The 22,124-nt window shown below is 35.1% G+C and overlaps 1 protein-coding gene across 2 annotated transcripts; it reads right to left on the bottom strand.

Moving 5' to 3' along the window:
- Window positions 1-6,201: 6,201 nt before the first annotated feature.
- LOC105033702 (nonsense-mediated mRNA decay factor SMG7) lies at window positions 6,202-20,692 on the bottom strand. Of its 2 annotated transcripts, XM_010908599.3 has the most exons (8): window positions 20,563-20,692; window positions 19,836-19,936; window positions 15,603-16,205; window positions 15,366-15,488; window positions 13,633-13,865; window positions 11,554-13,490; window positions 11,272-11,417; window positions 6,202-6,780 (listed from the first exon to the last, which is right to left on the bottom strand). In XM_010908599.3, exons 2-6 carry the CDS (start codon window positions 19,905-19,907, stop codon window positions 11,570-11,572), a joined length of 2,952 nt encoding a protein of 983 aa, XP_010906901.1. In that variant the 5' UTR covers window positions 19,908-19,936; window positions 20,563-20,692; the 3' UTR covers window positions 6,202-6,780; window positions 11,272-11,417; window positions 11,554-11,569. The 2 variants fall into 2 exon arrangements, with proteins under 2 accessions (XP_010906901.1, XP_029117224.1); XM_029261391.2 differs by lacking the exon at window positions 20,563-20,692 and having other exon boundaries at window positions 11,291-11,417; window positions 19,836-19,916.
- Window positions 20,693-22,124: the final 1,432 nt, after the last annotated feature.

The following is a 22,124-nucleotide window of genomic DNA, read 5'->3' as shown; positions in this document are numbered from 1 at the left end:
AGCTGTTTTATGATGGGGGAAATACTTTTTCAAAAATATTCTCACAAAGCCCTCCCAGGTGGTGACAGAATGGTTTGGCAGACTATAAAGCCACTTCTTAGCATTATCCTTAAGGGCAAAGTTGATTAATCTAAGTTTGACCTCATCCTCTGTTAATTGCAATTTTATGGTTGCACATACCTCCTCAAATTCTCTAATAAATATATAAGCATCCTCTAATCCTGTGAATTTTGGAAGCATATTTATGATTTGAGGTTTGATTTCAAAATTGTTAGCTGTGGGTTGTGGCAACCTGATACAAGATGGTTGGATGGAGCCAACTGGATAACACAAATCCTTAAGGGTCATGGGTTGGATTGGTTCAGCCATTGGAACAACAGGAATTGACTCAATTCTAACTAGACGACCCGACACTCTTCTCCACACACGAGGTGTACGGTTCTCGATGTTTATATAATTTTTTTTTATAAAATTTTTATGTATAAGAAAAAGAAAGAAAAGAGAAAAAGTTCTAAAGAGAAGATCCTAAGGAGTCCTAAATCTAAAGAAAAGTAACCAAATTAATTTAAATTTTAATAAATTTTTTTTTTCAAACAAGTGAAACAATAAATTAAACTCAATCTATCCTAGGGTTAACCTAAATCTAGACAGCTCCTAACTGTTTCAAGATGACCCTTCAAGCCTTCCAAGTGGAGATTGATCAACTAGTTAGTCAGGTAAGTATAAGAGGTGGGAGGTTCACTCATCGTTGCCTTTCTAGACACCAAATGAGTTGACCAGGCCAGCAACTGAACCAATTTAACAAACCACTCTCAGGGACTTGCCTAGACACCAACTAATCAAACAACTCAAACTTGGTAGAACTCTTAGGGTTCCTTGTCCTATTGAGCTCGAATTCCTTAAGGTTGACGTCTAATTGATTTTAAGATTAACCGTCTAGGTAATGCAATATGATGGAGATGGTTTTTGGGCTAAGGAAGGGTAATGAAATCCCCACCTTATCTTGTTAATGGGTTGATGCCCTTAGATTAATTATGAAAATACAAATGCAAATAAACAAGATGACCAAGAATGTAAAAGATTTTAATTTAGAATTTTTTTTTTATTTTGATATTTTACTTCACGATTATGAAATATCTTTTGTTTTGTTTTTTTTTTGTGATTAAGTAAATTCAAATGATTAGGTCTAAAAGGAAAAGTAATTAACTAAAAATAATAAAAGAGAAATTAGAAGCGTACCTGAGTTTTCCAGCAATCACCAACTAAATCTAGAAACCTAAAGGAAAAAGAAAGAGAGTTATAAAGCACGAAGAACAAATATTTGAAAATAATTTAAAACGCCAAATCTCCGACAACGGTGCCAAAAATTTGATGTGCAAATCTTAAAATTTGTAAATAAAACCGCAAGCGCACAGTGTGCAGAGTAGCACGACCAGCGAGTACGGGTTGATCCCACAGAGACTTGGTTTAAAAATGATTTTCAAATCTATGCTCAAGCGAGCTTTAACGAAAATCGAAAATCGAAAGTTGTTTGCTAAAGACAATAAGATTAAGGATCTAGGGTTTTTGAATCCACTAGATCTAGATTAGGGAATTCTACCTAGAATTTTTCTTATTGATCCTAACGACTACTCCTCTTGTCTTTCCCAAGCATAGATTATGAAGGGACTAAGGTCCAACGATAACCCATCAAGATTCTTTACAGGGGAGTAGTAACTAGGATCCCTTAGGGTTTTCTCCTCCTATGCACTGAATCAAGCATTAACTATGAAGGGACTCTGACCCAACTGTAGTTCATCAAAAATTCTTGGCAAAAGAGGAAGAAAAAGAAACCCTAAAAAAAATAAAGAACCCTATGTAAAATCTCTACTCATGATCTAGCTTCATCACAAACCCTAGAAGGGATGCTTAGCTAGACATGATCTAAATCTACTTGCAAAATTTAAATGCAGAAAAATAAACTACCCTAATTTCATAAATTAAACTATCCTAATTGCATAAATTTAAACTGCATAATGTAAAGAGATAAAATTACATAAAAATAAGAAAAAATTTATTACAAAAACCTCAAAGCTCGAGGCTTGAGAAGAAAGCTAAAAACCCCACTATCTAGGGTTACAAGCTTGATCGGAAGGCCAGAATCATTAAAACAAGGGTCTTTGGAGGCTTTTTATAGGCATTTGGGGGTTATAAGGTTTTCAAAACTTTAGATATGGGACTAAAAAGTTTTAGAGGGCTGTTAGGGGGGTTTAGGGGCTTAAATCCATCAAGAAATCCTAGAAATTGTTTCAGCCATCCGATCTTCATCTAAAGGACCCAATTCATCTAATAAATCAAACCGGAAGAGATTCTGGGCCGTCGGATCACGATCTGGGTGAAGCACTGCCGTTGGATCGCGCTGCAGAAGGATCCCGTATTGTCCTAGTGTTTATTGATTCTTGCAATTGCCTTGATTACGGTTGGATCTTGACCAGCTGCGATGGTGGCCGTCCGATGGCGCAAAAATATGGAGCGTTGGATCTTGATCAGAGAAGATCGGACCATCGAGTGATGTGAAGTTACCAGGTTGCCTTTCGGACCTTCTTCTCTCTCCTTATGAGCCCTGGACCGCGCGCATGGATCGGGCTCGCGATGCATTGCGGTGAGCCGAGACTCGCTGATTAGCTGGTTTATGGTGCGCCGATGGGTCCATGGTCCAGGCGCCTGTTGCTGTAGACCAGGCAGCTAACCAGATCACCAAATCAGTTAATTTTTTTGATCAATTTTGACCTGATTTGACTCGGGTTTGACCCAATTGAGTCTTCTTTCTTCATTCTTCAATTCCTGGGTCAATTTAACTCTGTTTTGCGTAAAATTTACGCCGTTGGAATCCTCTTTCCTTGTTCTTTCTATTGATGACCTCTTCTTCTGCAAAATATAATAACAAGTATTAATTTTCTAATAAAGTTAGATAATTTAGATATTAATTGATACTTTTTGTGTCAATTTGTGACATAAATCACTAATATATGAATTTCTTGTAGTAATGGCCTGTTGGAAAAATAAACGCACTGCAAAGTTAATGCTTTCGTTTTATCGATGCCCATATATTATCTCACTTCTTAATTCAGTGCCAATTCCCAATCAATCAACGGATACACAACGGCTACATTTTTTTTATAAAATTGAGTTTTTTTTTAATTTATAATATCTATTTCGTCATTCTTCTTTTCTTATTCTCTTTACTCTTCTCCTTGATAGCAAACTCTAACTCATATTTTCTGCACTCCTGTACAAGATAATTAGTTGATTATTCATTCCATTTGTAATTAGCATTCAACAATCAGGTACTATTGTTCTAACCTTTATAATTTTTTATTTAATTTAAAATTTATATTATTTTATTATATTATCTCTATTTTATTTAATAGTTGATTCATTGAATTAAAAGTTTTGATTGCTGATCTTGTATTAGCCTTTTAAAAAATATAAGATAATTGTAATAGCTAATTTTTTTGATAATTCAAAATAATAATTTAAATATGTTAATTTAAAAATATGAATTTAGTTATTCAAAATTTTAAAAAAAGAAAAGAATTGAAAGTTTAATACAATCTCAAAAAGAAGCTCTTGATAAATTTTTTACAAGTAATAAAAATAATAAATTAAAAAATATTGATAAATATTTTTTAAATGAATAAGTTAATAATCATTTAGAGTTAGATGATAATAAAATACTAGAACAAGAAAAAGTCAATGAAGAGATTCAAAATAATCCTCAAACTATGGTGAAAAGAATCAATCTATTAATTTAAATGATTAGATTCTTAAAAATATTTGTCAATGAATAAATATTGATACAAATTTGAGAGATTTATTAATAAAAAAAGGTCTAATTCTAGTTAATGATATAGATTTTTCTAAAGATAAAATCTTAAGATATTTTTCTACTACATATTATATCCAAAAGTTAGCAAATAAGGAGAAGCATGAAAGAAGATAGCTAGTTTATTCAAAAGACTTCAATAGAGTATTTTATTTTTATTGTAAATTGTTTAACTCTGCTTCTAGTATAAGTAAACTAGCTAATGTTGGCACTAGAGATTGAAAAAATCTTAGTGCTAAGCTTAAGAATTTTGGGATAAGTAATGAGCATATTATTAATATGAGTTCATAGATTGATTTAGAAATAAGATTATTGAGAAATAAAATAATTGATAAAAGTATTCAAGAATAAATAAATAGAGATGAAAAATATTGAAAAAAATATTATTAAAAATTCTTGGGGTAGTAAAAATTCTTGGTAAAAATAATTTGACTTTTTATAAAAAAAATAGAAAGATCTATCAAGAAAATAATGAAAATTCGATCCGATGGTGTAAGAACATATTTGACGCATTAAAGACAATAAAATTCATACTCATTATCTTAGACATAATATACAAAATAAATTGATAAATTTATTAGTAAATAAAATTAAAAATAAAATTATTAAAAAATTATGAAAGTAAAATATTTTTCAATAATACTTGATTGCACTCCAGATGTAAGTCATCAAGAGTAAATATCTTTTATATTGCGATATGTAGATATTTCATCAAATCCAATCAAAATTATGAAATATTTTTTTGAATTTTTAAAAGTAGATGATAGAACTGGAAAAGATCTTTTTGATATCATTATGGAGAAATAAAATATATTGGACTTGACATTAATAATTTAAAAGGATAAGGATATGATAATGGATTTAATATAAAGGACGAACAATAAGAAGAGCAAAAAAAAAATTTAGATATAAATTCTAGATCCTTTTATACACCATATAGTTGTCACAATCTAAATTTAGTACTTTATGATATGGCTAATACTTGTACTAAAGCTATAGCATTTTTTGAAGTAGTACAACATATATATTCACTATTTTCTTCTTCTACTAAAAGATAAAAAATTTTATAAAGTAATATATCTGATCTAACTCTTAAATCATTGTCACAAACACGTTGAGAAAGTCGTATTGAAAGTGTTAAAGCAATAAGATTCCAAGCTCCACAAATAAGAGATATTTTATTAAAATTAATAAAAATTAGTAAAGATCTTAAAATCAAAAGTGAAGCTATTGCTTAGCAACATATGAGCTTGAAAATTTTAAATTTTTATTAGACATAATTAGGTATGATATATTATTTGCTGTTAACTCGTTAGCAAAAGTTTACAATCCAAAGATATATGTATTGATGTTACTACAGAACAACTAAAAATTTTTTTAAAAAAAAATATATAGAAAAATAGATTTACATCCACTATGATTTTTTTAAAAAAAATTATATCTAAAATAAAAATAAAACATAAATTTTATGTTAAACATATCATTCATAGAAAGAAACAATTTGATGAGAATGCTGACAATAAAATAATAAAATCTCTTAAAGAATCATTTAGAATTAATTATTTCTTATATATAGCAGATCAAATAATTTTTTTACTTCAAAATAGATTTGAACAGTTTAAAATATATAAAAATATTTTTAATTTTCTATTCAATGGTAAAAAATTAAAATCACTAAAAAATAAAAGTTTGAAAAAATATTACCTTAATCTTGAATATTTCTTAAAATATAATAACTATTCTGATATTAATGATTTAGATTTATTTTCAAAACTAAGAGTTTCAAAAGAAATTGTATAAATAAAATATAACAATCCAATAAACATGCTCAATCATATAAAAAGACTCAACTCTTTTTCAAATACATATATTATTTTTAAAATAATATTAATAATTTTAATAAATATTATTTCGATAGAAAAAAAATTCAAAACTAAAATTAATAAAATCTTACTTGAGATTAACAATATCTCAAAAAAATTTAAATAAATTAACTATATTATCAATTAAAAAAATATTAGAAAAAATTGATTATAAAAATTTAATTAAAAATTTTACATTTCAAAAAATTAAAAAAATAAAATTTTAATAAAAAAATTATATTAATTTTAATAAAAAAAATATTTTTGTATTTAACTTTAGACCTCCATGTGCATTGAGCCATCCCTGCAAACACGATCGTAACAAAAAAACATTAATCTTGTCAATCCTGCAAAAAATCAAGAATAAAGTAAGCTGAACGTTCAGCCCTATTCTTCTTCCTGCACAACTGTAGCAAATCAGCTATATATATATATATGAAACACTAAATGATGGGTCACCTTGGAGCCAAAAGCTTGTGAGCAAACCAAATTATCATTCGCTTGTTGTCTAAAATACCAGTACCTAGAAAGGCATAACACAGCCAACTCATATGCCAAAATAGGCAGAAACACAAGAACCTAAGAAACCACACATCAGTTCAACGCATAAGAAACCACATCCACGATTATTTCATAGTAGTACTGCTAGTAACAAAATGCATACAAACTGCTTTACGCATATATTAAGCTATGCTTCGTGTTTCCATTCTAATTTAATTTGGAGGGCACCATCGCCCATCAGCCTCCTCTGCACCACTGTGACATCAGTCCGGGCCATACAGGCAGCTTTACTTATAATGATCAGTCACTTTCGCTACTAAAAGCAGTGATATAACAATCTCTCAGCAGCTTGACCGATCAGAGAAATGTAACATAGAGCAATGAAGCACCCAAACTGCTGTCTCAGGTTCATGCTAGTAGGATCCAATCCCGTTAAAAGCTCTAGCTATGCTTAAAATTGCCGAACCAAGCGACCAACCAGGGACATCTATAGCTCAGGATTTCTCCCTGCTCTAAATGATCTTTGTTCACGTCTGGAAGGCTCAGCACACCCTGGAACAAGGAAAAAGAGCGTAGTCAATACTCTTGGTGGAGCTGGTTACCATGGAAAGAAACAGGAGAAAGATCTTGTAAACATGGACATGATTAGTTACCAAAAAACCAATGGACATGATCAGAAAAATCAAATACTATCTTAGCAAGGAATTGTCCAGTCAGGTAATGCTATTTACATTATACACAAACATATGATGGCATAATGGCATGCATGGTATTTCTGAGCATAGGCTTTCATCCCTCAGATGTACAAATCAACACTCTTTTCACCTTTGATCTGGATTACTTCAATCAACACTGGTACTTGCCTACATAGTTAAATATGCATAGCATCTGACAAATTCTAGCATTCACTGAACACTAGTCTTACATTTTCTTTTCTTTTTTTTTCTAATCAAGTACAATGCAATACCTTATATGTTGTGATTAGTTAATTGCATATACCTATATGAATTGAAGAATCATGCCCTTGAAAGAGTGGTTCCTTGAAATGCATTCCACGTTTGAATGCATATAGCTCTTGCAACAAGATACCAAGGCTTGTTTTAACTCTGATCTGACCAAAATACCAGGGAAAAAGAAAAATGGCCTTAGGAAACTGTAATTTTGCATTAAATTATAATTTTCATCCACCTACATCACCCACAAACTCAAGCATGTCTATAAAAAATGTCCATCATATGTATTAAAAGTATGATACCAAAGTCTGAGAACTTGTCCAAGCAAAGGACATTTTAGACAAGAGCAGGCCTAACAACCAGAGGGGTAAAAGAATTTTTCAGTCTAAGCAAAGGACACTCTAAACAAGAACTGGCCTAAAAAGAAAGCAATAAACCGAAAGGGTAAAAGAAATGATAAGTTCACAAAAATGTTTTTTTCCAGAAAAAAAAAGGGCCACTTCCAAAAGCTTTATTCACGTATATGACGAGCACTGGATTCCTTAACCCTAGAACTGCCTTCCATTTATTCCACCTTAGCTAGAGAAAGGGAGGGAGGTGAAGAGTGAACGCAATCAACATCTCTGAATACACAACAAGTCCCAAGAGTAGGATGATCCTAACTATCATATACACACAGATAACAAAAGGAAATGTGTTCCTATCACCTACCTGAATGCATGCAGCAGCAGCAGCAGCAGCTTCTCTGCACAAATGAATACTTCAAGCCCCAACATCCCTTTCCCTATTTGCTTCAGCTAAATATTCTGTCATTCTGTTCTATAAAATAGTGGACTTAACCAACCTATCAATTTCTGCTAACTTACAAATTAACATGACTTGCACTATAAAATTTCTCCAAGAGTTTCCTTGCCCATTTTTCATTCATAATATCAATTCTTGGAGGTTAGTCATGCAGTTAGCAATTACTACTCCAATTATTGCCAGTTTAACAAACCCAACTTTGACCATTCGATGTTCTTAATCCATTCAATGCAAATTTATCTATCAAATTCGAACAGTGAGGGCTGACCCTTGGCAATACCTCAGACAGTCAATGAATTTAAGTTTGCCAACCACTTTAGCGAACCTTCCGTGTTTATACTAGTGCTTCTACAGTCCTTCCTGGAGGACAACCAAAACTGTAATATGCCAAGACCAAATCAACAACCAAATTTCGCAAACGCTTGAAGATTATTGGGCCAATTGACAATTATGAAAAAATATTTTCCCTTAGAAAGTCTCCAGACACAATTGCTCTCACTAAACTGAGCTAGAAATCCCTTGTGTCCACAATCTTACTACTCAATTGTCCTAGGAGCCACTAAAAGTTACATGAAGAGGATCCCATATTAATTTCTCGTAAGTAAAGCAAATCAACTGTCTTTCCTACAAAATATCTTTCACATAATTTCTTTTTCTTATTTAAACACCATAATATTCCATGATAAGATATTTGTTTTTTCTAATCATCACCAGTCCCCCTCCCTTTCACTCCCCAAAAAAAACCCCTTCCTCTTCTCCACTCTTTATATAGTATATCCTTGTCATTTCATCACTCTACTCCTTTTCTCTTGATTGCACCTAGAGCATCTCTTCTTTTTAGATTGAGACTCACCCATTAAATGGTCCCTCCATACCACTCTTTTGAACCCCTAGTTAATCAAAACAAGTCTCTATACCCAGTTCCGGAACCCCATGATATACAATCCCTTATTCTTTTCTAACCAACATGACTGCCTACATTCTTAGTCACTGGTTGACCCCTAGCTTACAGTCATCATTCACAGGAATGACTCAACTTCACCCATGCAGCCAGCTTCAAATGCCATTCACAGTTGTCTTTGCACTCAGAGCAGCCTCTTCTGCATCAACAGCAATAGCTAAATCCAACGCATACAATCTTCATTAGAAGCAACATCAATTTTTGCTACTAAACATTTATAGTTGTGAAAAAGGGGGAAAAAGCGAGAACATCCAATAAATAGAGTAGCCCAAGAAGCTGTGCTGTAATGATGTAGCCTTCCAATCACCAAAAATTGGAAAAACAAATTATTTAAGAGGGCTATTCATCCTGTTGAGTAGTTCTTCCACCAAGTCAGGGAGTACAATGAAGCCAGTGACTGCCCCTCGATTCTATTTTTGATGCCACTAATACCCACATATCCTCACAATGTAACCAAATTAGATTATCATCTATGTTTACAATTTAGCTCCCATAATTGGTTAAGATGCCACGACAGGATGCTTTGTCCACAAAAACTTGCCAAAATTAAGTACAGTGATACATACAAGGTAGCTCAACCACATTGATCTATTCTAGCCACAGCACATGAGACCAGCACCTCCTTGCAAGAATCAACTCCTCTCTCCGCTGGATATGACAATTCTCATTGGTCTCCAGCCTCTTAAGTATGGTTGAGATAGAATTTTAATACTAAGTTCTCCATATAATCATCTGAACATCTTTTCTTTTTATATTGAAACAAACTTTGGTTTCAACGTATAACAATCATTTCATGACTAAAATGCATGGGAGGTTACTCTTACTGTTTATAGTAGTCTCAAAGTATACAAAAATTGATTTCAATATTCACCATCTTCTTTATACAAGTTAAATTTTCTGCTTCTATAATTTCATAGTTTCCTTTCACAGTTTCACTAATAGCCATCTATGAGTAAATAAACCACTGGATTACATTATCTACAATATGGATATTAATAAAATTGTAGTATTTAAACATTGTGTCAGTTAAAAATTTTTGAATTTACAATATGTGACTCATTAAGAAACTGACACAAACTCAATTAGAGTCCAACTACTGAGTGATGACTACATACCACAGCAAACCGAGAAATGAGACTACATCATTAACCAATCATAAACGCATCCAGCGAGGCTCTGATAATCAATTCAAATAACCATTTTATATACCATGAAACTCTAATTTTATTTAATGTAACTATATCAATGATCCGTCCTGGCATTATCATAAAAGACTAATTTGTTTAGCTCCAACCAACATGGCAAATCTAATGCTTCTACATTTCACAAAAGCTATAGTTTGATTGCTTGCCCATTAGCTTTGCTTTTATTCGTCTAAAATAGAAGCATTGCCAATATTGGCAAATAGTTGAAGTTTTTTTTTTCAAATTAATAACAAGTTAACAGCATAACAAGTCCCAGCATTATCCCTATAAAATGAAATTCAAACAAAGATACCAAAGATAATGGACAGATTGTTCCTCTGTATACATAACTATATTATTTTTACAGAGGACATTTCACCAATGTAGACTGTAGAACATAAATTTTGAATTGCAAATAAACAAACAAGGTCTGAGATGGTTAAGATGTGTAGCAGGTAGGGGGTCGCAAAACAAAGAGTTGCATGGAAGACATCTTGAGGGATGACAAACAACAACTTCAAAGTTAAAATAAAAGCAGCTGCCATTTTCTAAAGTAAGATGCAAAATAGACAGACAGAAATAGATGGTAAAATGCTTGTTTTGTTTTCTTTCATCTATATAGATAGTAGTTTCTTAAGAGCGACATGAATCTGGGTGATTGCAACCAAAATTCAGCACCTCAGTACCCAATCCCATACCGGCACCATTGTGGCACCATATCAGTATGCCCATTGCAGAATTCAACATACCAACACTGAGTATGCCCCTTGTACTGAGTACCGGATCAGAACCTGTACGATACGCTATACCAGGTACAAGATAGTATGCACCAGTATCGCAAATCTTGATTGGAACAACTTTAAAGAAAGGAGGCATGCTTCTGGGTTTTTGTTTCTTTTCACATTGATTCAATGTTCTGCCAAGTTAGTGCAATTGGTGATGTAAAGCAAATCAGGTTAATATGCCCTAAATCTTGCCATTATTGTCAGTGCCGAGATATGCAGCCTATAAAGAACTTTCATAACCCTTACCATATAATGGTTAATAAGTAACCATATTAGTTATCAACTTTTTGATAATCAGCATTGCAGGAAAAGAAATCTTATTAAACATGGGGGAGAGTTAGAACTTTCATTCTTACCAATTTCAGAAGCAGGTACCTGCTATGCTCCCAAGATCACCTTGTTCCCACTGAGATTTACCAACCACTGGAAGAGCTGCAAAAGTGGCTGCCCAAGTTGATAGACTCAAGCTAGAGGCCACTCACCGCAACAAATTGTCAACAACCTGGAATACAAGTCCAACTGAGATGAGTTTAACTTCTAATCTCCAATAAAAATGGAGTACAAGATAATATCACAACAGCAGGCAAAATCCCAATATCATAGTTCAGTAGAAACTAAATTATGCCACAAAACATTACCACTTATCCTTTTGAATCACACAAAGAAATGGCTAGACCATAACGATGGTGCTTGATACTGCTCTGGTAGCAATGCAGACTGCTGACTTGCTTGGGGAAGCTGCTTTTCTGCATCCAACTTCAAATGCTCAAAAAGCTGGAAATCTTGCCACTTCTTCTCATATGCCATCTCAGGCTGAACAGTAGAAAACTGTTTCCCAGGAAAAGGAAAGGTAATAGGACCAGAAACACTGTTACTATTACTGGCAGTAACTTGCGGATATATATGCGTGGCACGATTGATGGAATTTTCCATCCCCATACCACTGATTGATGATGTTTTAAATCCATCTAGCCAGCTATAGTCATCCATCTGAGGCTGTTCTTCCTTGATAGTAAATTTAAAATTGGAGTCCTCCAGTTGCTTAGCAGGGTTGCTAAATCCAGGTGGTGGTCCAAAGTGCCTTGCCGGCCGGCTAACAGGGATTTTCCTCGAAGCTGGCAAAGATGCTGCAACTTTCATATCCGCACCATCAGAATTTGCTTCCAAAGGAATTATGGAATCAACTTCTGCTGGTATAACAGCTTTGCCCGCATTTATATGACCAGATAACTGATTGCTAGAGCTGGTATTCAGATTGGAAGTTGCAGAAAGTGATGGGGAAAATGAAGTAGGCTGCAAACTACTCCGACCACTTAGCAAACCTGGATTAGCATATATGTCATTTTCCGCAATGCTCAAATTCTTAAGCCCGCCCATGATAAATGACTCTTGCTCCGTAGACCACTTTGAAGTGCTTGGAGTGATATGCTGAGCAGGAGGCTGAGAGACACTGCACATAGTTATGGGTGGTCGCGAAATGCCATTTAGAGCAGCTGACACCTGACTATTACTGAAAGCAGCAGAAAGCAAACCACCATAAGCTGACTGATCACCTAAGGAAGAACTCTGTGCAGGCTGGATGTTTCCAAAAGCATTTGCCTCTGACATACTCATGTTGGCGTACTTTTCCACAGCCATAGGCTTGAAAACAATTACTTCATCTTCTTCTTCTCCATCTGCATATAGCTGCCCCCAAGATTGTTTGGCTTGTAGATTAGCTGTATTTGATTGCATCATTCCCATATTTCCAACTGGACCTACTACTTTGAAATCATCTAACTTGGATGCATCTAAATCTTCATATGCAGGAGGCTTGGTACCTATTACAAATTTCTTCAGTTTTGAGTCATAATAAATTTCTTGTTGACCAATCCGAACGACATTCATAAGAGCCCGTCCTGCTGCAAGAATCCTTTTCACACGAGCACTGTTCTCCTTGTTGCTCCCATCATTTTCAAGTAAATACTTCCTTGAGAAGTCTAAGATGAGCTGTGCTGGCGCTAAGGGTGAAAACCCTCTCAACTCAAAGTCCTCCCACAATGCAAGCATACTACCACTTTCCCCATCATCATACCAGCTCATTTCCAAAAAGCAGGTTTTATCCTCATCTCCATCAGCAAGCCCACTCAGCAGTAGTTTGTTCATCAGTAATACACACTGATCCCAAAAGAATGACCTTGCAGCAGCTTGCTTTTCTTCAATATCAATGCCAGCTGCAATATCTGAATGGCATGCAAGCCACTCCATGAAAACTAGAATACCTGGTAAAAGATAACTTGATGCAGCATCATGCAATTGTGTGCATCTTTTCAGGATATGTCCCACAAAATCAAAGGCAGCTGTAAATGCATTTTGAAGCAACACAGTACGCTGCAAAATTTCAGCATATGATTGCCCTTCAGACTCCCTCTTCGCATTATGAACTGAGAATATAAGAATGGCAATAAGCCTCACAATGACCAGTCCATTTTCCGCAGCATCTTGACCAAAATTTAGCTTCTCCTCAGGTCCAGAAGATAGCAGCTCAAGAAGATCACTGATGACCAGAGCAAATACTTCTCCAAAAGTTTCCAAGCTGTTAATTGCACCACATAAATGTTTATGCAAGTAATAAAAAAATCAGTGACAAAATCTCATGATACTAATCATAATCAGCAAAAAATTGCTTCGACTTTTTTTTGAATTTAGGTTGAAGTGAATCATAAAAAAAAAAATACCTTGTTCGTGTGAAGAGGATGCCATTAAGTCGAATAAATCGAGTCAAGAAAGCTTTAAAAACCTCAGGGGTACTAAGTTCTCGTTCTTTGATTCGAGTGCTTTCGACTTTTGTCTCTTTAGCTGCAGGCCTGAAATCTCCTCGTCCTCTTCCCTTCCCAGTCGCTCGACTAGGCAATGTCCTAGCAGAAGAAACTTTGGAACTACCAGGGAGCTGAGAACAATTTTGGCGGTTCTACAAGAAATTGTTGCCAAAGTCAGATATGCAACTGAGAAAATAAGACACAAGTGAGAAGGTCAACAAGAGCAACACAAACATCAAAAAAGAAAACCAGTTATCAGTTTCTTATGTAGATTGATAAAAACAATAAGATATAGAGCTGTCAAGACGGGCCGGCCCACCCCAACCCACCCCGACCCGCCTCTAAATGGGTCGAGGCGGGCTGGCTCCTTTAACTGACGGGTTGGAAAAACCCCAACCCGACCCAACCCGCCATGGGCCGCGGGTTAAATGGGCCAATCCGCCAAAATTTCAAAAAAAAAAAAATCTGTAAACAGTAATATAAACTGAATTTCATATTCAATTTGAGCTCAAATCAATCTATCAAAGTCTCACATCTCAATTCTTAGAGTCATAAAATGAAATTGTCAACCTTAAACTAAATACTTAATACAACCCAAACTTAAAAGACTTTAAGTTTCAATTTTCAAACTAATTTAGAGGCAAATCAAAGTCCCCAAAATATCCTCCATATCATTATTGTGGTCCTCGTCATTCAATTCTTCATCTTCTTCTTCTTTTTCATCAATTATCTCTTCAATAACATTAGAACCCTCTTTTGAAATATATATATATATATATATATATAAAGACGGGTCAGCCCACCGCGACCCGCCGACCCAAATGGGGCGGGTCATTTGACCCGCTTTTAAACAGGTTGCTAAAATATAAACCCAATCCGCCTTATTTACATGGCGGGGCAGACCAACCCGACGGGCCCAACCCAAATTGACAACTCTAATAAGATACCAAGCTTGTGCAAAATTTCTGCATGTCATTATTGAACAACACAAAAATGTAAGAATATGCCAAGATGGAATGATAAAGATGTGCAGGTCATCTCTGGACGTGCAGTAACATTACATGGCAAGCCCAAATTTTGCACCGTTAAACTTCACAACTGTTCTCGGTATGATCCAAGGATATTCACATAAGCAAGTACACAAGACTATGAACATTTTCAGAAAGCAGAACTACAATCTGATGCTCATGTTTTGTGCACAAGTTAGGTCCCCTGCAAGGTGGAAACAAGTTTCCATTCCAAGCCTCTTAGCAAACCAGTCTTTGAGATTCACTCAGCACCAAACACTACTTTTAAATGTGTGCTTATTTAAATGAGACTTAGTTTCAACTTTGCAGCAAGACTAAACAGCACTGGCACACTAGATAAATTGACCAACTTTAAGATTCTTCTTTAAATGTCAAAAAAAGGTTAAAAAAAACCAATGATGTTTTGAAGCATTGAACCACAACATAAGAAGCATTAAACAATTAGCTTAGTAAGAATGCACCCTTCCACCTTCCTCTCCAATCACAATATACCCTTCCACCCTTCCTCTCTAATCACCATATATTGTTCAGTGTTCATAGGGAGAGTGCATTCTCAAAAAATATGAGACATTAGAAATAGAAAACAGAAATCACATTGTTCCATTAAGATAGAGATACCAGTACCTTTTCAAATGCAATAATCAAATTGTCCCTTGCTGTTAAGAAAGGATTATTCACTGCCAAGCTCCGAAAATACCGATAGAGTGCCAGAAGATCATCAGCAGAATATGATGCAAGTATTGCAAGCTGATATTCATGCATCCAAAAACAACATAGTCAGAACAACAGACAGACTGAAAGAGAAACCTAAAGTATAGATCTACTGTATATAAAATCAAGAAAAAAAAAATTAAGACACACCTGATGATGTGGATTGCCACTTGAAGGCCAAAGGGAAGCAGCCTGTAGGTAGTAACCAGAAGCAGCAGCATAATCTCGACTGACAGAGTCCCCTTCCCCATAAAGTCCTTTGTAACGAGCAAGATCACCCAAATATATCAGACAGCGGTGACAAGAGATCAGCCCTTTCTTTATCTCAAAAGAGTTTTTTTCATCTTTTTCCAGTGTAATTTGGCTCTCAGGAGCATCAGAAAAATAATCCAGAGGCAAGCCATATTTTGTTCTGATCTTAAGTATTAAATCATGATAAAATCCAGTTGCCTCTAAAAGAAAACCTTTAAAAATAGCACGTATTTTCTTTATTCGATCAGGCTGAACAGGACTTTTAACTTGTAATGTGGTTACTCCTCCTGAGGATGCTGCGGCATTAATGTGTGCTCGGAACTCCTCAATCCTCCTGTAGTGTAACTGCCATAAAGCATACTCTATCTCATGTTTTTCAGAGAATTCATGATCTTCAAGAATTATTGCCTCGTAGTTTTCACGCATTTGAAGCCATGCATTGGGATCTGAAGGGACTTTTGACTTTGCTGACTTCCTCAATCCATTCTCCAATTCAATATTCTGTGACAAAATGAAAAGTAGGTGTTTTGATGTTCCATACATTATACAAGGGTCAATCAAAGGACCAGTTACAAAATATTTTTTTCGTTTTTATCTACCTATCAGTAGAGCAAGTAGGTGACCTAACATGTCTGCAAACACACAGATACAAATTCATTGGCATGTTACACTACCACAAAAGGTAGTAAGCATTATATATGTACACATCCAGATCTACCTCTAAAGAGAGGATTGACTGGGTATATGCAAAGAAACACAGTGTAAAAGCAAAAAGGAGCAGAATAATCAATTCCCAGTTAGCATAAGCCTAAACGAAATCATCAGAATCTAGATTACAGCTTTGATGAAAGCCAGTGCAGCTTAATAACAGCGGTAGCAGTAAGAGCATTTCAGATGCAAGTAAAATTTCAGAAATGTTTCAAATGACACACGTGTGCAACACTGATCCAGTATTGGTAAAACATTTGCATGATACCAACAGCTATTGGCTGATATAATGTTGTTGTCATATAAGAGGTGTTGCCAACATTCAAATCCACAAAACAGATCCTTATGCATCCACAAGTTGAAACATAGCGGCATCTTAGTCATTGAAAAAGAACATGAATATTTAAAATTATCTACTATGTAAAGAATGAATACCTCGAACTGATATAACATTATCGAATGTATACTGATGACAAAAGGATAACTAGAAAATATCCACAAAGTTATTAACATCCAGCATGAACTATCTAAACAATTCATCTGCTACATAATATTTCCATTTTTTGCGTGCTTATAACCTATTCTTTACATGTTAAATTCATCATTAGATACGCATTCAAATAAAACTCATACATCCATGCAGCATTGCATCCAAGACCCAAATCTTGTTATTTGGCACATACAAGGAGAGGGGGGAGGGGAGAGAGATTGCTACGAGTACAGATCATAGAAAAAATATTAGCAGTTCTAGATAGGGGCCAGATAATAAAGGCAAGTCTCCATATTCATCACTTCACAATTAAATACCCAAGCTATGGTATACAGCAACTTGCTGCACGTAGCACCATAGCACCAGCAAGATAAACATGCATCAAAAACTGACAAAGCAATCATGGATCCAAGCACAAGTATCTGACAAGATAGAACATGCATAAAATCCCACTCTTTGTCCTCCCACTAAAACTATGGCATCTAGTTCTGCAAAAATACTTCAATCAAGACTGCAGAACTTGCCCCTCTTCTTCCTCCCTCTAAAACCATGGCACTTAGTTCTGAAAGAACATCATCTTTAGACCTTCCCGAACATTACAACAAATGCAATCGAGCTCATACCAAACAGGTAGATGTCAAAAAAGATTAGACTGGAGATCATCTCCAGTTGCCAAAGTCATTGCTAGCTACATATCACTAAAGCCATTGAATTCAGCTAAGGGTTAAACAATTTTGGAAACCACAAAGCAAAATTCCATAATGAGGTTACTGAATGATGCCTTAATTCCTATCTTCAATCCAAAAAATAATACAAGAGACCCTCGAAGATCTCCAGTAACACCTGAATCCATATTTCCAATCAAAAGGTACCTTCCTGACGTTTACTACGATATTATGACTTCAAACATTAAATCAAGAAACAAAGTGGATCAGACTTTGTCAGCTCCCCCTCAATGGAACAATATATCGTACCAATTATCAACCATTTCCAACCTAAAATAGGTACATAATCAGGAGCAAAAGTAGAAGTAATTTCTTAATAGTGGAGATGCCAAAATCAAGCTCCTCCTGATAATGCCAACACAAAAAGCCAACAAAATCAACTCATTCTGCCTCATGGACAGAAATAGAGGTGAAAACTCATCATGAAAAACTCCCAAGATTCATAAATCATGTAACTGCAGCATGGACTGATTGCGAGTGATATGGTGATCATGCCTTGCAAAGTACACATGTTACACAGCAGTTGAAAAAACAGAAAAAAATACATAGTCCGTGTGCATATTCTAGGTTTAACTGGTCCACTTTACCTAAGTGTAAATGCCTTTCCAGCAAATTGTTTATTATTACTAACCTAGACTAAGCTTCTAAGCCTGGTGGTTAATTGAAGCAGAGACAGTATTGCGCATTTTGCATCAAAGCCAATGTACCTCCACATGACAAACTCCCAGATTAGTGGTACGTTACGCTAATAAAAAAAAACATTTTCTCAGAACACTAATATAATATTATCCACTTCACTGGATGGCAGCAAAGATGCTTCCCCATGAAAGCTCCCTCAGCTGAGAATTTGCTCACCTGAAATAGATAATTGCTGCCTCATATTATACGATAAGGTTATGATCAGCTTCTTATCCATCATCCCTTTGTTTAAAAAAAAAAACACATGGTCAGTTTTGTACCTTTTCAAATTAGATTACAGGGTTCAAATTAGAATTTCCCAATAGCTCACTCCACCATGGTTTACAAGAACTTCAAATTCTATTCGACATCTTCCTACCCCACTTGTTAAACTGCAGGCCCACAAACAAAGAGATTTTCCACCATGTATATTAAGCTCCTCACATCATTGGAAGATAAAAATATTGCTAACAAAAGTTTTGTTCACCAAACTACTCGAAAAAAATGTTGACTTGTAACAGAAGTGAAGCACTGGGAGTAGTTCCTTGCACCAAAGAGAAAATATGAAATTCTAGGAAGAATCTCTGCCAATCAATTTGGTTCCTTGAGAACATAAAGCATATAGTTGGGAAAAGGCTAGATGTTAATGCTTATGGAAGATAATAAAGGACAATAATCTCGCTAGCTAATCAATCTCTAGGTCCCTAGTTGAAGAAAGCTATGATCTTATAATAGTCTAAGTCTCAATTTTAATTTATTCAGCGTACTTCAATACACCATGCCAAGCTTCTATCGGGTCAAGGACACCCATTTCTTGCAACAAAACCTCAAATGATTAACAAACTTCATCTTATTGCATGCTGTAAAAGCTAACAAAGTGCAAGCAAACTTATAGTTGTTTCCCATGGCACCTATCATTTCAGGTGTTCATCCACCTGCTTTCATTGTGCTGTTATCAAGAGTACATTTATATACTATATCCCATAAGCATAAGATCACAACCAAATTTGTTCTTCTCTTTTACATATGTACATTTTCCTGAACTCACTTTCAGTTGCATTTTCCATTGTACCATTCTTCTTTTTTTTTCCTTTTTGTTATTAACTTTTTCCTTCATTTTCCTTTCCTTCTTTCTCCATATATCATTTTTAATAATGCCCTTTTTCAAGAAACTGGAACCAGAAACTCAAATTGAACTAGAAGTTCAGATCAGCAACAGAAAAGTGATATGCTGTTCCAGAATTATAACCTGATGTAAAATAAGACCATTTTTTTTAAATTTAACTCTAAGAAACATTTTGAGCATCTATTCGAAAATGATAATTTGATATTTCTTTCCAAATCTAAAGTCCAGCTTTAACATTCACACCAAAAAGAAAAAAAGACAAATCTTCCAATCAAGCAAATATTTTTGTAATGATCACTGACAATAAATGATAACATTTGCCCGTCATAAAACTAATAAATATTGGTGAGCCCGCCAATCAGCATATGAAGAATGAAGTTCCCAATAAAAAACGAAGGAGATACCTTGTTGTAAAGACTCTGTACACGCTCCCTTGACGAGGGAGCAGATGAGCTATTCATTGGTACCGTCATCATCCATCACATGTGCAGCACGAACACTTCCCCTGTAAACGATACACCTTTTAGATACAGCAGCTATACAAAAATCAACCAGAACACATAAAATCCAAGAAAGGAAACAATATGACAGAGACGCATTAACAAAAAGCAAGCAGCAACATATGAGGTAATCGAGAATAAAATAAACTCCACCAATCTTTCCAGCATAATAATTATTCCCCACTATAAAAGTAAGTCGTAGAAAAAGAAACGGAGATTGATCCCATCACATTTACAGACGCCAAGAACAAAGATCTACATGATAATCTCCCGCCAACAAGAATCTGATCGACCCGCACATGCATATACCTCAAATTCCAGATAAAATTCTCCCCAAACCCTAGCCCCAATTCACAAGGCTCAGCCAATGCCGCCGCCCGGGCAAGCCCAAGAGAAGGGGAAAAGGAACCCTAAGAACCAAATTGCAAGCACAACGAAAGACCAAATCCCCGAATCAAAACAATCTCTTAGGATGAACAACAGATCCCAAACCACGTCGATCCCCTGAATCCCCGAAAACCGAAAACAACGGCGAAGCTGATCCGATTTCTCTCGATCGATCAAGAATTAGCAGACATGAACCGTAACAAGGGAGAAAAAAAATTAGAAAGAAACAAGGGGAAAGGATTACCTGATCCAGAAGAGGGGAAGGAGACGGAAACAACGAGAGAGCGAGAGAAAGAAGAGAAACGCGACGGCTTCGCTTGGCGTTAAAGAAGGGTCGGTAAGACGTAAGGGAACCCCTCTCTTAAATAAATTTTTTGTTATTATTTGGAAAAAACGATTTTTAGTTGATATAAAATTTGAAAAAAAAATGGTTAACCTCTTTTACCAAAAAAAAAAAAAAAGGTTAACCTCCCGACACCGGATCCATTACCCATGCTGACGTGGCTCTTGAAGAATGGCCTAACAGTATGGACCCACCTAAAATAAACCACAAATCAACTGCCACGTATCAGTGGAGGGTTTGAATGAATATGTATTACATAACCAAGCGGTACGGTACCTTAGGAGAGAGGCAGCCCGCCTGCAATCATATTTTCTATAGTTCCGCATGAATATTTTATGCGATATCCTAATTGACCGTCCAGATATACGGAAGAATTCATCCTTCCCGTTCATTACCTAGAGTAGCGTCCAAGGAAGTGACGCCCGTGCTGACGCCATCATATGGACGGCGGATCATGAGGTCGCATAGATTAAAGATTGCAACTTTGCGCAAATTTGGAAAGTAACGGAGTAACGTGACTCCGTTTGTCAACGGGAAGCCATGTCATTCCTTCGCTCAAGACAAGAATTCCTTCAGGGTTGAGATAACGTTACTGTTAAGTTGTATTTTCGGGTGAAGATAGTTAATGGACTTTGAGGATACTCCCGAAGAAATGAATTAGGGAAGTATGCAGGGTTTGTTGTGTTCTTATCTAATGAGATAGATTTAGGTAGATTTAGTAGACATATCATTGTCCAATTATTCAATTTTGACATATGCAATGCATGTAATTTATCTAAGAGGTATAAAAACATTCCTTTTTTCTTCTGTATTAGTCCCAAAATAATATTCCTTGAATTTAATATACTTTTTTATTTTGTTTTATATATTTTTAATTATTTTCAGAGAGTAGAATATAAGGATATGTGCCAGAGAAGGGTGTATTTTGTATGGAGAAATGGTGAAAATAAAAATATAAAAATAATAAAAAATCATACAAGATGGACTGCCACAAATTTCCATCCTACTACTAACCATAATTCCATATATCAATAAATGTTTAAACACAAACTTTCACACATGCTTACAACACTAAGGCTTTTGAGGCTAGTCATGTGTGATAGAACTCTTAGGCTTCCAAAGAGCAAAGTGACCATATGTCATTCATGTGAAAGGAACCATGAATGGCTATGATCAAATTATTGATTGTTGCTTTCTCCATTTAGTAAATGCACTCTCATTTAAGCATGTATTATTAAAAAAAATGTAATGTAATGCCACTATTTTTTTTGGTAACATAATGTAATGCCACTTTATTCATTACCAAACAGCATTAGATATGCAAGCTGATGTGACAAGAAGACATTGCGCGATCCATTTAGGGGGCATTAAGTAAATAGGTGCCTTATTAGCACCATTTTGAATGGATAATGTGAGCCATAAATAGAGTAGTGCAGTGCAATATTTTCCTTTTACTGTAGAAA

Source organism: Elaeis guineensis, chromosome 1, assembly GCF_000442705.2.
Source record: "Elaeis guineensis isolate ETL-2024a chromosome 1, EG11, whole genome shotgun sequence".
Classification (NCBI taxonomy): domain Eukaryota; kingdom Viridiplantae; phylum Streptophyta; class Magnoliopsida; order Arecales; family Arecaceae; genus Elaeis; species Elaeis guineensis.
This window is presented reverse-complemented; position numbering and strand designations above follow the sequence as displayed.